Below are 16,229 nucleotides of genomic sequence, written 5' to 3' on the forward strand. Positions count from 1 at the left end.
TGCAGGAAAGTCAAATACCCCTTAAACCAGGACAATGACCTGGGGCATTCTTCAGAGCAGCCAGGTAGGCTGGGAGTATCTGCACGTGTCAGAACTGTGTGAGGCTCTTTTGAAGAGACACAATACTCCTGCATACAGTTTTGGAACTTTGTGCTATTTCACTAAAGGGGACTGAGAGCTCCTGGTTCATAAATAACTTTGCCACTGATCCATAGAGATTGTGATTATACCTGAGGAAGTACAGTCCAGGATCTTCATTTTTGTGTACATAGAGAAGAATGTTTGTCCTAATATGATGTTCTACACATCAGTTTGGGCATCCCATAATTCCTATATCCTATTCATATTGTTTTCCCCAAGTAAAACAAAAAAAACAAGTCCACAGACTGATTTATTGTGTCTGGATATAAGTTGGAAGAGCTTGTTGTCTGGCTGTGCAGGAATAGGGGGACTCCAGATCCAGTGGGGTAGCATTAAAATTATTAATCATAAACATTTGATATACACCAATCAGCCATAACTTTATGACAACTGTGACTGGAGTTACATTGGGCGGGGGGCTTGTGGAACCCAGCTTACTTTTAGAGAGGTCAGGAGTATCCTGGTTCAGCTGCACAGGCCCCTCTTAGGTATAAGTCACCCTGTGTCTATTAGAGGGTGACCGAGCAAATGATGGACAACTACTTGATGGACACTCTGTTTATTAAGGTATTATGTGTTTTCTGCTAAGCATGTCTGTCCCATTGTTAATTGTGTCACCTATTGTCTGATTAATAACAACATTGTCTGGGTGGGCATTGAGTCACCTAGGCTGGTTTAACCACCTCCCGCCCGGCCTATAGCAGAATGATAGCTGGGAAGTGGTTCTTTTATCCTGACTGGGCATCATATGATGTCCAGCAGGATAACAGCTGCTGTGCGCCCATGGGGGCGTGCATCGTGACGATTGGTGGTGCGGTGTGTCAGTCTGACACATTGCTACACTGATCTTGGTAAAGAGCCTCCATCTGACAGACACGAGTAGAGGAGAGCTGATCGGCTGCTCTCCTGACAGAAGGGGTCTGGGCTGATTGTTTATCAGCGCAGCCCCCCTCAGCTGACTGCCCAGGACCACCAGGATGCCTCCAGGACCACCAGGGATGGCCACCACACGGAACCACCAGGTATACCACCCTAGACCACCAGGGATATACCAATCAGTACCCAGGCAGCTGCCAATCAGTGGCAATTAAAAATGCCTGCCAGTGCCACCAGTGATGCCTATCAGTGCCACATTTCAGTGCTGCCTATCAGTGCCCATCAGTGCCATCCATAAGTACCCATAAGTGCCCAGTGTCGCCTATCAGTGCCCATCAGTGCCACCTATCAATGCCCATCAGTGCTTCATATCAGTGTCACCCACCAGTGTCACCTATCAGTGCCCATTGTCACTGCCCATCAGTGCCATCTCATCGGTGTGGCCTTATCAGTGCCCATCAGTGCAGCTTATCAGTGGCTATCAGGAGGAGGAAACATACTTATTTACAAAATTTTATAACAGAAACAAAGAAAAACTTTTTCTTGTCAAAATTTTCGGTCTTTTTTTATTCGTTTAGCAAAAAAGCAAACCCGCAGAGGTGATCAAATACCACTAAAAGAAAGCTCTATTTGTGGGAACAAAATCATAAAAATATAGTTTGGGTACAGTGTAGCAAGCCCGCACAATTGTCATTTAAAAAGTGACAGCGCTGAAATCTGAAAATTGGCTTGGGCAGGAAGGTGCCTGGTATTGAAGTGGTTAACTGACTAGTTAATTAGCTCATCATTTTAATTATGTTTCTTGGTTACAGTTTGTGTTGTTCGGGTAATATGATCATGAGGGCATGTCCTCCTGTAGGGTATAAAGTATGTGTCCGAGTTTCAATAAACAGTCTTTCCTTTGGGAGTTTGCCTCAACACCTTGTCTGTGTACGGTGATTGGGGTAACATGGCTGGTATCAGCTCTCCCTTTGCTCGGAACAGTTTGGAGGGCAGGAAGCATTGGTTGGTGAAAGGAAGCACATAAGTGGGGTGCCCAAGTGGTTCCATCACAACAACCCACCTAATATTGAGTAGATTTTGCCAACAAAACAGCCATGACCCATTTAGGCATAGACTCCACTAGACCTCTGAATGCATGCTGTGGTATCTGGCAACAAGCCATTGGTAGAAGGTCCTTTAACTCCTGTAGGTTGTGAGGTGGGGCTTCCATTGATTGGACTTGTTATTCCAGTACAGCCCACAGATGCTCGATTGGATTGAGATCTGGAGAATTCGGAAGCCAAGTCAACATCTAAAACTTGTTGTGTTCCTCAAACCCTTCTTGAACCATTTTTGCTGTGTGTCAGGGTGCATTATCCTGCTGAAGAAGGATATTGCCATCAGGGAATACCTTTTCTTTGAAAGGTTGTACTTGATCACTAGGGACGGTCCCGACGTTCGAGTCAAACGTAAGTTCGACTTGAACATCGGGTGTTCGTTTGTTCACAAACAAACATAATTTATGGGGTGTTCGTGGCAAATTTGGTTGATTTGAGCGCAGGGAACATCACAGCTTTCATTTCAATAGCTGTGTGTTCCCCGTCGCGCTCCATCACATACAGCCCCTCCCCCTTGTCCGGGGAACTTTGATAGACAGATCACCCATCCCAGGATTGGACAGGTGATCTGCCTATCAAAGTGCCCGGACAAAGAGGAGGGGCTGTATGTGACAGCGTGCGGCGGGGAACACACAGCTCATGAAATGAAAGCTGTGATGTTCCCGGTTTTCTAATCAACTAGGCACCGGCGGCTCTCCTCTCTCTCTTCCCCTGGGGGACACTGGCTGCACTGGGGACACTGGCTGGCTGCATTGATCTCTTGTACCATGTCTGCAGTCTCTGACCATCTGCTGTACCATGTCCCCAGTCTCTGGCTCTCTGACTATCTCCTGTACCATGTCCCCAGTCTCTGACCATCTCCTGTATAAAAATATTTTTTTTAAAATAAGTTTTGGTATTGGTCATTTTTGGTATTGGTTTCAGTTTTTAGCCTAGTGTATTTTCCATTTTCGATATCAGTTTCGGCACCAAAAAACCCATTCGGTGCACCCTTAATAAATAGGTAATATATATAATATATATATATATATATATATATAATATAGTAAAGGACTAGCGTCAAATGTACAGTTTCAAGGACACCGCCACTCACTGGTTCTTCTTTAAGGGCTTTGTTTGCCCATTTTATTTAAAAGAAAGTTCAGCAAACAAACAACATAGGTTTCCCTCACAGGGGCTTTCAGCATTCCTTTTTCCATCAACAAAAAAATGACATTCAGCCTAGTTGGCTCTCACTTGCAGCACTGCAGCTCTGGCCTTACACTCCAGGCCCTTGTCTGTCCCGTACAGACTGTTTCACCAACCAACCACCTTGGTGCGGGTGCATATAGCTAGCAGCCTCTTGCTGCTCTGGCTCCCACATGGAGCTCTCCTGACTCCTGGTACTCAGACTTCCTATCTGCCGGGGTGAAGCCCAGAACCATGGTCAGGTTACTACTAAAAGCCCAGCACACTCCTGACCAATCAGTATGCTGGCTGTTCTCAAAATCAGGACCCAGGACTAGGGATTTCATCCCACCCGGATCTCTCAGAAATCCCCGGGCTCCAGGTCCCAAAGTGGACTTTACAAAATACTGAGGAAACTGAAAGGCCAGTTTCCTCTTCATATTACATGCTCCCTGGAGCCCCTCAACCCATCTGGTTGAGAATTCTGGGTCACATCATCCTTCTAGACCCTGGCAGGGCAACGCTCTGCCACATATCATCCTCCCCCCTGTTTCTACCCCGGAGGGGGCGTAACACAACAACCAAACCTCTTCAAAATGGCACCTCTGTGCCAGTTACCACCATGGGCCAAACCCGGTCTTATCAGATGAGTTTCCCTATGTCCCCCTGCTACACTGACTTGGGTACTACAAAGACACCCCAGTGACTTTTTACGGGTGCGCTTCCAAAAATGCCATCTGCCCATTTTCCTTGGGGCCACACCTTCAAACACTTTAACACTAATGCCCCGTACACACGGTCGGACTTTTCATCTACAAAAGTCCGACAGCCTGTCCGACAGACTTCCGGCGGACTTTCGGCGGACTTGCGGCGGACTTTCTAACGAACGGACTTGCCTACACACGACCACACAAAAGTCCGACGGATTCGTACGTGATGACGTACACCAGACTAAAATAAGGAAGTTCATAGCCAGTAGCCAATAGCTGCCCTAGCGTGGGTTTTTGTCCGTCGGACTAGCACACAGACGAGCGGATTTCAGGGTCCGTCGTAGTTACGACGTAAAGATTTGAAGCATGTTTCAAATCTAAAGTCCGTCGGATTTGAGGCTGAAAAAGTCAGCTGAAAGTCCGGGGAAGCCCACACACGATCGGATTACCAGCCAGCTTTAGTCCGTCAGCGTCCGTTGGACTTTTGTAGCTGAAAAGTCCGACCGTGTGTATGCGGCATAAGGGACTTACCAAGGACTTGGATATTGTTTCTCAACTTTTTTCTCTTTACTTCTAAAGTGGGCACATTTTTAAACACCTTTTTAGCCATAAGTGTGGACACTTTTAATTGGGAATTAAACTCTTTTAATGACACCTTGTTAAGCTTTGGGCCAGTGTCCTCAGACATTTTACTCTTGCAACTTGGGAGGTTCCTGGACCTCTGGAAATCCTTCCCAGAATTACACCCTTGAACCTGTAGGGGCCCAATTCTACTGCACCTATTCCCTCTTCTGTGTCTGTCATACCATTCATCTTCCTGTATTTTTTAAGATTAAGAGCAACCATATCACCTTGACCATCAGGTCTTCCCTTATTTTTGTTGTTACCCATGGTAACCAAAACATTTACCAGTGTGTTGCACTTTTCCTCATTGTCCGAAGTATCGCCACATTTATCAGAACTCTTTTCACCAGTGTTCTAAAGGGAGTGTATGGAGAATCGCACAAAGTGGAGTGGTTGTCTACCATGGCAACGTCACTAACCACCAATTCCACTGCCACATGAAGCTCCTCCAGCGACTGTCCCAATACCTGATCCTCACTATCCAATTTCACCTTTGGATTGATGGCCCCAAACACATCACATGTACTTGTGCCCTCTGGCACTTCCACACAGATTTCTGTCCTGTCCAACAGTACTCCAGAGTGCCTCTCATGCACAACCTCTGTATGACGAAATCCAGCACACTGTGGGACAATTTTCCATAATATCAATGATTGCATCACATGCTTCCAAAATTGCAGAGATTGCGATAGTACAGCCTGTAATATCCAGCTCCATTTATGCATACCCCATGGTATAAGTTCTCCAAACGCAGGAGAGGAGGGCAGAATATACACCGGCTGTACACTCCAACATTCTAACATTTCTCTCAGCATATCTGTCATAAAAAGGCACTGTGATTCTACATTTAAGACCTTCCTGGGGTCCTTAATGTTCCTTGGAACGTGGAAAGACTCATTTACTGATGCCATAGAGGTGGTGCTTCTTAAAGGGGCTTCCTCCCCGCTGGAGGTATCCAACGCAATAACCTGGTGCTCTCCTAGAGCACAGCCAGGTGTGGGAGTTACCACAAAACTCTCAGGTTCAGTGTCAATGATCTGTTCCTGGTCTTCTCTATGGATAATATTAGTTTGGTATATCACACCAATAACTCCTTTATGGGTTGTGGGCACAACCTCTGCTTTGTGCTTAATCTCTCTTGGCCCTTCCATCTCCTGAGGAATATCCTCTGCAACAGCAGCAAGTGAGCCCTTGTCCAAAAGCTGCTCTGCAGTCCCTCCATTTAGCACAGCAGAAATTGTGCCCGCTCCACTGTTACACACTGAGCCTTCTTTCAATAAATCCAACAGACTTGTCACCCATTTGTCCCAGTCTATTTTCTCTGTGCTCCCATCAGAGGTACTCCGCAGTACCGCTCCACCTGCCAAAGGAGACACAGGACAGAGTGTCTCCACAGCAGACATATCACTTTTCTTTATACTAACCTGTGGCAAAACTTTTTTAAACATAGCAGGCTGCAATACCATAAGTTCACCAACTTGCTCGGGTGGCGCTTCATTAAACTCGCAAAGATTTTAGCTGTCAGCAGTGACAGACCGCAGTAACCCATTATTGACACAAGTAATTTCAGAGATTTTAGTTTTACCATTTGACACATTAAGTACCATCTTATCCATCAGAGTGGCACCACAGTTGTCCCGGGCAACCTCTGGCTCCAACACACAGAGCTCCCATGAGGTTTCTAGGAACACCTCTGCAGCCTTATATACTGTTGCTAAGGGGAATAGCATATCCTGCTTAGTGATCAACCCTACCTCATTAAGCATCACATTATCAGCATTAGTTAACTCAATAACAGTTTTATCATACTCCTCAGTAAGTTTAACATCATCACATTCAATTTTGACACTTGCCTCCCCACTGGACAGGGCACTGCAGTGAGGCAAGTCGTTTTCTGCACCAACAGTGGATCTCCCCTCTGGGATCACTTCCACTTCAGTCTTTCCCATGACTTCAACACCAACAGTCTTACACATCAGTGTAACAGGTCGTGCCATGTTCACTTGAGTATGTTGACTTTCTTGTACTGCACTTCCACCACCCCACTCCCTCTGGTGGCCACCTGATGAAACTACAGCAGGCACAGCAGGAATTTCCTCTCCGTTGGCAGGGGTGACTGCAAATACTTTAACACAGGAATCCTGGCTTGCAGACGAAGAGTTAAGCCCAGCAACAATATCAGCAGCCGTAATCCACAAGCTGGGACAAGAAAAGATCCCATACCCCAGCTGACCACATTACTGGCATAGTACTTGGTGACTTTCTCCTGTTGCTAAGGGAGATGTCACTCTCCCAACTGCACTTTGCTGGCTCTCCCACACATGTAGACTTCTCGTTCTCTATGAAGCAGTGTTGCTTTAAACTTGCCACGACCCTTTGTAGTCAATAGCTTTGTCTTGTGGTCCATCCACCTGACATCATAGGTGTTGATATGGGCAACTGCACTCCTCTCACACTTCTGGTATGCCTGTTGTTCACTCCTGGCACTCTCAGACCTTTGCTTTGCATCTTTGCACTGGAGCCTGGGAAAAAGGGCACTTGGAGACTGCATGCCCCCACTCACTGCACCGCAAACAGCGCACTTTGTTCTTAACAGGGCCTCCCCAATTGCCTTCTCTTGTAAGCTTAGGACTTTGCACATTGATAGCTGGCTTGCTTGCACAAGCATTGCCAGGGGCAACAACAGACACTTTTTCACCAACATCTACACTCAAAATTTGAGCCACGTCTCAAACACACTTTCTCCCGTTGATATGGGAGACCACGTTCTCCCCATTGACTTTTTCCAGCTCTCTCTAGATTCCATTGCTCCTAGGAAATTGTCGCAATCATCTCGCTTATGACCCATCCAGCGGTACACCTCTTGGTACTCCTCCATCAGAAACGGTTGCACCAATTCAATCCAGCGACCTTTGGGCCATCCTCTGTAGGAAGCAGTTATCACAAACTCACCCAAAAAGTCTTCAACATGTTCAAAAGGCAACATAGGCTGTATGAAGTCAGCAGCACAGATTTCTCTTTTGTTGCCACGGGCAACAACACCCATCTGCTCACTCCTTGCACTGAGTGATGGTTTCCCAGACAGAGATGCAGACTTTGGTAGACTCTCCATACTCATAGTCACCTGTGCACTCATTGCACCAGTGTTGCTAGGGACAACCCCAGCCCCTTTTCTCCTTGGCAAACTCTGATCAGGCATGTATGGGGTTCGTTCAGGCGGTAACAACCCCTCCAGCCACAGAGCTCCATCTATCATCTCAGCCATCCTTGCTTTTTTTTTTTTTTTAGGAGCTTTGACAGCCCCATACTCACAGTCACTCCAGAAAAACTTTGCACAGTTTAGCAATAAATTGGAGCACTGTCTCTTTAAGGCTAGTCACCTTTCTCTTGCAGGTTCTCCTCACCTGCACACACAGATTATGCCGTCTCATGCAACAAAACACAGTTCATATGACAGATGAACTTACTTGACTGTAGGGATCTCAGATTGTGCCCAGAGCACTTCACCACGTGTAAAGGAGTAGCGTCAAATGTAGAGCTTCTAGGACACCGCCACTCGCTGGTTCTTCTTTTTAAGGGCTTTGTTTGACCATTTTTTGAAAAGCATTAAAAACAACCTTCTTGATCCCCTTCAATCTGGATTTCGCCCTCAACACTCCACAGAAACTGCTCTTTTAAAACTCACAAACGACCTACTAACTGCAAAAACCAATGGAAACTATTCTGTATTCTACTTCTGGATCTTTTAGCTGCCTTTGACACGGTTGACCACCCCCTCCTCCTCAAAAAACTTTACTCCCTCGGTCTCCGTGACTGTACTCTTCAGTGGCTCTCATCCTACCTCTCCCAACGCACCTTCAGTGTCACTTACAATTCTACTTCCTCCACTCCTCTTCCCTTCTCTGTCGGGGTCCCCCAAGGTTCTGTTCTTGGACCTCTTTTATTTTCAATCTACACCTCCTCCCTGGGTCAGCTGATAGCCTCTCATGGCTTTCAATATCATTTCTATGCTGATGACACACAAATCTATCTCTCCACCCCTCAACTCACTCCATCAGTCTCCTCACGCATCACTAACTTACTAACCGACATATCTGTATGGATGTCACACCATGTCCTCAAACTCAACTTGTCTAAAACTGAGCTTATAATATTTCCTCCCCCACGTGCCTCTTCCTCTGACTTCTCTGTCAAGAGCAATGGCAAAACCATCCACCCGTCCTCACATGTCAGGGTGCTAGGTGTTATCCTAGATTCTGAACTCTCTTTTCAGCCCCACATCCAATCACTTTCCAAAGCTTGCCGCCTCAACCTCCGCAACATCTCTAAACTACGTCCCTTTCTAACCAATGAAACCACAAAGCTCCTGATTCACTCCCTGGTTATCTCTCGTCTTGACTACTGCAACTCACTCCTCATTGGCTTACCTTTAAACAGACTATCCCCCCTTCAGTGCACCATGAATGCGGCTGCCAGACTCATCCACCTTACAAACCGCTCAGTGTCTGCTACCCCTCTCTGCCACTCCCTCCATTGGCTACCACTCGCCCAACGAATTAAATTCAAAATACTAACAATAAGTTACAAAGCCATCCACAACTCTGCCCCCAGCTACATCACTAACCTAGTCTCAAAATACCAACCTAATCGCCATCTCCGTTCCTCCCAAGACCTCCTGCTCTCTAGCTCCCTCATCACCTCCTCCAATATCCGCCTCCAGGACTTCTCCCGAGCCTCGCCCATCCTCTGGAATTCCCTACCCCAATCTGTCAGACTGTCTCCAAATTTATCCACTTTTAGGCGATCCCTGAAAACTTTCCTCTTCAGAGAAGCCTATCCTGCCTCCATCTAACAACTGTACTATTTTCTCAATTAGCTCATCCCCCACAGCTATTACCCTTTTGTATAACTTGACCCTCCCTCCTAGATTGTAAGCTCTAACGAGCGGGGCCCTCTGATTCCTCCTGTATTGAATTGTATTGTACTTGTACTGTCTGCCCTAATGTTGTAAAGCGCTGTGTAAACTGTCGGCGCTATATAAATCCTGTATAATAATAATAATAATAAAAAAAGCTAATTCAGCAAACAACATAGGTTTCCCTCACAGGGGCTTTCAGCATTCCTTTTTCCATCAACAAAACAATTACATTCAGCATAGTTGGCTCTCACTTGCAGCACTGCAGCTCTGGCCTTACACTCCAGGCCCTTGTCTGTCCCGTACAGACTGTTTCACCAACCAACCACCTTGGTGCACACAACTAGCAGCCTCTTGCTGCTCTGGCTCCCACGTGGAACCCTCCTGACTCCTGGTTCTCAGACTTAGTATCTGCCGGGGTGGAGCCCAGAACTATGGTCAGGTTACTGCTAAAAGCCCAGCACACACCTGAGCAATCAGTATGCTGGCTGTTCTCAAAATCAGGACCCAGGACAAGGGATTTCATCCCACCCGGATCTCTCAGAAATCCCTGAGCTCCAGGTCCCAAAGTGGACTTTCCAAAAACACTCAGAAAACTGAAAGGCCAGTTTCCTCTTCATGTTACATGCTCCCTGGAGCCCCTCAACCCATCTGGTTGAGAATTCTGGGTCACAATCCTCCTTCTAGACCCTGGCAGGGCAATGCTCTGCCACTATTAGTGTGATCAGTCTATTATATATATATATATATATATATATATATATATATATATATATATATACACACACACATATATAAGTGTGTGCCACGCCAATTAAAAAAAAAACTGCATGGGGTCCCCCAAAATCTATACCAGGCCCTTTGGGTCTGGCATGGATTTTAAGGTAATTCCATGCCAAAATGTAAAAATAAAATGGTGTGGGGGTCCCCTCAAAATCCATACCAAACCCTTATCTGAGCAAGCAGCCTGGCAGGCCAGGAAAGGGAGGGGACGAGTGAGCACCCCCTCCTCCTGAACCATAGCAGGCCGCTTGCCCTCAACATGTGGAGGGTACTTTGGGGTCCCTAGCCAGTGGTTGTCTGGGTCTGCAGGTTGGGGGCTTATCGGATTCTGGAAGCCCCCTTTAACAAGCTGACACCCAGATCCCGCCCCCCCATGTGAATGGGTATCAGGTACATTGTACCCATTCACCAAAAAAAGTGTCAAAACGTAAAAACCACAGCAGACAGTTTTTGACAATTCCTTTATTTAAAATAAATTGTCTCACAATGTAAATCCATTGTCAATCATGGAGCCCGACGGTCCCAAAACTTTTTTTAAAAAAGAAAAAAGCTCCGCCTCCATGGGAGGCCTCCCGGCAACTGGCATCTCTTGGCTGTGACAGCTCTTATATAGGCATAGGAGGGGCTACCCGGTGATGTAACCGAGTGATCCCATCCCCTTTGGCATCATGTGATGTGTCAGCAGGTGGCCCGCCCTTGCCTATATAACAGCTGTCAAATAGAAAAGACAGCTGTCGCTGGGAGACCTCCCATCGAGGCAGAACTGTTTGGTTGTTTTTTTTATTTTTCAGGTCCGTCAGTGCCGTGATTCACCTCACAAGACACTTTATTTTTTATTTAAAAAAAAAAGGAATTGTCAAAAACTGTCTGCTGTGGCTTTTACTTTTTAACACTTTTTTGGTGAATCGGTAGAGGTACAATGTACCCGATACCCATTTACATAGGAGGGCTGGATCTGGGGTTTCTGATAAGCCCCCACCTTGATGGGAACAAGGTGCTTTTTGGTGGGGGGCACAGAGCCCCCTGCCCCAAAGCACCCACCCTCCCCATGTTGAGGGCATGTGGCCTGGTATGCTTCAGGAGGGGGGAACCGAAGGAACCAAAGGGCCTGGTATGGACTGGGGGGACCCATACCATACTTTTCATTGATTTTTATCTATATTGCCAAGTGTCTGCAATACATTACAGCCGCAAGCAATTTTTAATTACATTTTTTCCTTTAGAAATGGCATGATATTTAAAGGAATATTTCATTGTTGTTGTTTCACTTTAAGCATTATTAAAATTACTGCTCCTAAAAAAAAATGATTGTTTTAAAAACTTTTTTGCATTGATACATGTCCCCTATGGCAGTACCCAGGTCCCTATACACTTTGTATGGCAATAACTTGCATATAAGCCTTTAAAAAGAGCACTTTTGATTTTTCATATTCGTGTCCCATAAACTTTAATGGTGTTTGCGCGTTCGAACAAATTTTTTGCCTGTTCGCGGTGTTTGGGTGCAAACCGAACTGGGGGATGTTCAGTCCATCCCTATTGATCACCAGCAACATTTAGGTAGGTGGTACATGTCCAAATACATCCACAAGAATGCCAGAACCAAGGTTTCCCAGCAGAACATTGCCCAAAGCATCACACTGCCTCAACCAGATTGCCTTCCTCCCATACTGCATCCTGATACCATCTCTTCCTCAGATAATAGATGCACACACACTATAAGATCTGTTGGGCTGGTGGTGCTGAGTGATTATTCTTTACCATTCAGACATTGATCAGAGTGGGACCCATGGTCAGTGACCCATGCCAGGCATTATAGAGCTACCTGCTCCCTGTTCACACCTATGATCACATCATCTGCAGGGGGAAGTCAGCCATTATTAACTTAATTTGCAGCTCTGAGATCTCATGTGGTTAAATGCCAAGAACCACAAGGGAAGGTGAAGGACATAAAGTGGTGTGTCACAATAAGCCATGTCCTTTAGAACCCCCACCTTTTACCATGGCCACCAATCACTGCACCACAATGGTACCCTGTATTTTACACTTTCTTCAGCTCACAGAAATCTGTCCCTACCAGCTGGTTGTATTTTTCCCAGTCCAAGAGTTCCAGGTCTCCCCCAATGTCACCATATCAAAACTTTATTACATATGGTACATAAACATTTAAACATACAAATATTTGTAAATAACTGCCCCCCATTATAAAATAGAATGATCTGAAATTGCTTCTACCAGTTTGTCCCGCTGTATGTATATTACAATCACCTTATTTTTTATAAATGTTATTCACATGAAAGATGTGTCCCAACTGTGTCATTCATCATGTCTATAGTATCTGTCTGTATTCACAATGTCTCCTCTACAGCATCTAATCATCACATCTGCAAAATAATTCCTTTTACATTAACAAAATCTATATTTTGAGGTTTGTTTTAATTTTTGTAATAACTTTAGACGCTACACAACATCCAATAAATATCACAGGCCAAGAAAGGACATGTGGGACACATTAGCCAATTGTGCTCTTAGCTTTCAAAAGAAAACTTTTTAAAATGAATGACACAAGTTTGTAAATTTCACTACAAAATCAATCTGTTCATAATTTGCTCATCCCCAAGTGATATACAGCTATAGGAAGATGGTATCATGTCTGATATGTATATGGAGTTATGGATGGGAGAGTTTAATATGTGGAAAGCTACAATGTAACATTGAGGATAATGTATTCATACAGCCATCATTGCGGTGATAACATTGTCATATTACTGGAGCTCATATAGTACATTGTAGTTCAAATGGACATTTAGAATATTTGTTGTTCAAAAGCAAAAATGTTCCATGATTGTGAAGTCTATATGGTGCCATATCATAGACCACTATGGTGAAGTCAAATTGTAACACATTCACCTTCAACTTTATTAAAACACTGTAAACAATGGCTCAAAAGTGATATGGTCCAGAAATATTTAGACAGAATAAAGGTGGATAAAGCACCTGAACCAGATGACATCCACCCACGGATCCTTAAGAGAATTGAGCTCTGTCATTTCAAGGCCATTGTTTCTAATTTTTAGGGACTTGTTAATGACTGGATTGGCGCAGGGCCAATGTGGTGCCCATATTTAAAAAGGGATCAAAGTCTTTACCAAGTAACTATAGACCTGTTAGTTTAACTTCTATAGTCGGAAAGATACTGGAGAGTTTAATAAAAGACCACATAGATGAGTTCTTGCTGGAAAAAAATATTTTAAGCAACAGACAGCATGGATTTATGAAAGACAGAAGTTGTCAAACAAATCTGATTTATTTTTATGAGGAGGTAAGAAAAACCTTGGACAGAGGGGTGGCTGTGGACGTGGTATACTTGGACAGAGGGGTGGCTGTGGATGTGGTATACTTGGACAGAGGGGTGGCTGTGGACGTGGTATACTTGGACAGAGGGGTGGCTGTGGACGTGGTATACTTGGATTTTGCAAAAGCATTTGACATAGTTCCCCACACACGGCTCATGTGTAAGGTAACATCTACAGGCTTGGAAATATCAGTTTGTAAATGGATAGAAAACTGGCTAAAAGACCGAATTCAGAGAGTAGTGGTAAATGATTCTTACTCTGAATGGTCTAAGGTTATCAGTGGTGTACCCCAAGGTTCAGTGTTGGGACCCTTACTTTTTAATATCTTTATAAATGATATAGGGTCGGGGATTAAAAGTACCATTTCAGTCTTTGCAGATGACACCAAGCTATGCAGTGGAATAACATCCTTACACGATGTCTCCAATTTACAAGCCAACCACAATGCACTGTCTAATTGGGCAACTAAGTGGCAAATGAGGTTTAATGTTGATAAATGTAAAATTATGCACTTGGAGGCTAAGAATATGCATGCATCATACATACATACTATAGAGAGTACAACTAGGGGAATCAATGGTGGAGAAGGATCTGGGGGTTTTGGTAGATCATAAGCTCAATAATAGCATGCAATGCCAAGCTGCGGCCTCCAAAGCGACCAAAGTCCTTTCCTGTATTAAGAGAGGTATGGACTCCAGAGAGAGATATAATTTTGCCCCTGTACAAATCATTAGTAAGACCTCATCTGGAATATGCAGTTTAGTTTTGGGCACCAGTTCTCAAAAAGGATATTGGGGAACTGGAGAAAGTGCAGAGAAGGGCAACCAAACTGATAAGAGGCATGGAGGAGCTCAGTTATGAGGAAAGATTAGAGGAACTGAATTTATTCCATCGTGAGAAGAGGTAATTAAGAGGGATGTGATCAACATGTACAAATATATAAGTGGTCCATATTGTGAACTTGGTGTTGAGTTATTCACTTTAAGGTCATCACAGAGGACAAGGGGGCACTCTTTACGTCTAGAGGAAATTAGAAAAGGTTTCTTCACAGTGAGAGCTGTGAAAATGTAGAATAGACTCCCTCCAGAGGTGGTTCTGGCCAGCTCAGTAGATTTCTTTAAAAAATGCCTGGATTCTCAACTGTGGGTGAAGGATTGTATTGATAGGATTGTATTATTATTTTTTTTTTTGGTTGAACTAGATGGACTTGTGTCTCTTTTCAACCTGACTAACTATGTAACTATGTAAACATTGTATAAGCCATCTCTAATGACATTTACACTTACATATAAATTAGCCATACAAGGAGCAGGCACACTTTAACAAGCAGCAAGTAATCTCTGATTTCCATTATAATAAGATTCACCTACCTCTCTGATATACAATAAATAACATTCATAACTTTGTGTATAGTTACATTCTCATGGGAGCAGTTGTGTAAATAGTTTTAATAGATTTATGGGATGTAATGAAGTTTTGATATGGTCACTTTTATTGTGTGGAGTTATTATATCTTCAGCATTTTATGATCAGTATGGAGTGATATGGTGTTCTATTATAAAGGACTGGGGTAATCCATCCAACTACAACATGTATTTACTCGGAGTTCCCTTTGCATATTTTTCTGTAGGTAAGTTGGAGATATCTTTTTCTTACCTCTGTGTTTAAGACTTTCCGAGATTTTAGTTCTACCAGGACAGGATAAGGGTTCAGGTTCTCCAGGATGTAGATCAGATCATCTTTATAATACTTATATATCCTCCTCAGTGATGGATCATCATATGCAGACAGCTGGCGGTGGAACTTTTCGTTATCCTCTAGAAAAAAAAGACAAAGAAATACGGTACATTTTCTGTTTTATAAATGTTGTAACTTAAGTTCAGCATGGACTTTTGTATTCCTGGATCGACCCTCCCTTGGGGAAAGGAGCACTGGAGGTTAGAATCCCTTCACAAATCAATACAATAATAGCCCTGTGATTGGGGATTTATACTTGCGCATACAAGCTAACTTGCTTTAAAGTGGAGTTCCAGGCTTTTTTTGTTTATTAAAAGTCAGCAGCTACAAAAAATGTATCTCCTGACTTTTAATAAACAGACACTCACCTGTCCCATGGTCCAGTGGTGCGGCCGCATGGAGCCTCACTCCTCTCTGCGGCACCTCCATTAAAACTGTGGGCACCCGGCTGTGACAGCCTGCGGCTTCATGGCCAGGCACGCACTCTGCATGCACGAGTCGCGCTGTGCTCTCCAAGTGGAATGGCAATCTTCTCGGACCTGTGATGTGTCCCAGAAGATTGCCGAGAGGGAGCTGCTGCCTAGGATAGTGGAGGAGTCGTCTAGGTGGCCCGTAGTCGGAAGTGGGACAGGAAGTCCCACTCAAAACTAGTCACCCACTCCCCCCGAGGAGTGCTTAAAACGGAAGTTCCACTTTTGGGTGGAACTCCGCTTTAAACCTCGCTAAGAACAAGCCTAACTACGGATTAATAAGAAAAGGAAGACAAAGTTAAAATGTCTAAAGTTAACCACTTCAGCCCCAGAAGATTTTACCCCCTTCCTGA

General features: G+C 44.5%; 1 protein-coding gene across 1 annotated transcript in view; it reads right to left on the bottom strand.

Moving 5' to 3' along the window:
- Nucleotides 1-15,835, bottom strand: part of LOC141116660 (NACHT, LRR and PYD domains-containing protein 12-like) — a 213,073-nt gene extending 197,238 nt beyond the window's left edge. Inside the window, exons 1-2 of the mRNA XM_073609053.1 lie at nucleotides 15,775-15,835; nucleotides 15,326-15,486 (exon numbers count right to left, since the gene is read on the bottom strand). Coding sequence (XP_073465154.1) covers nucleotides 15,326-15,486; nucleotides 15,775-15,835 — 222 coding nt within the window. The remainder of the gene's footprint in view (nucleotides 1-15,325; nucleotides 15,487-15,774) is intronic.
- Between the last annotated feature and the right edge of the window lie 394 nt (nucleotides 15,836-16,229).

This window comes from Aquarana catesbeiana, linkage group LG13 (assembly GCF_042186555.1).
Source record: "Aquarana catesbeiana isolate 2022-GZ linkage group LG13, ASM4218655v1, whole genome shotgun sequence".
Taxonomy (NCBI): domain Eukaryota; kingdom Metazoa; phylum Chordata; class Amphibia; order Anura; family Ranidae; genus Aquarana; species Aquarana catesbeiana.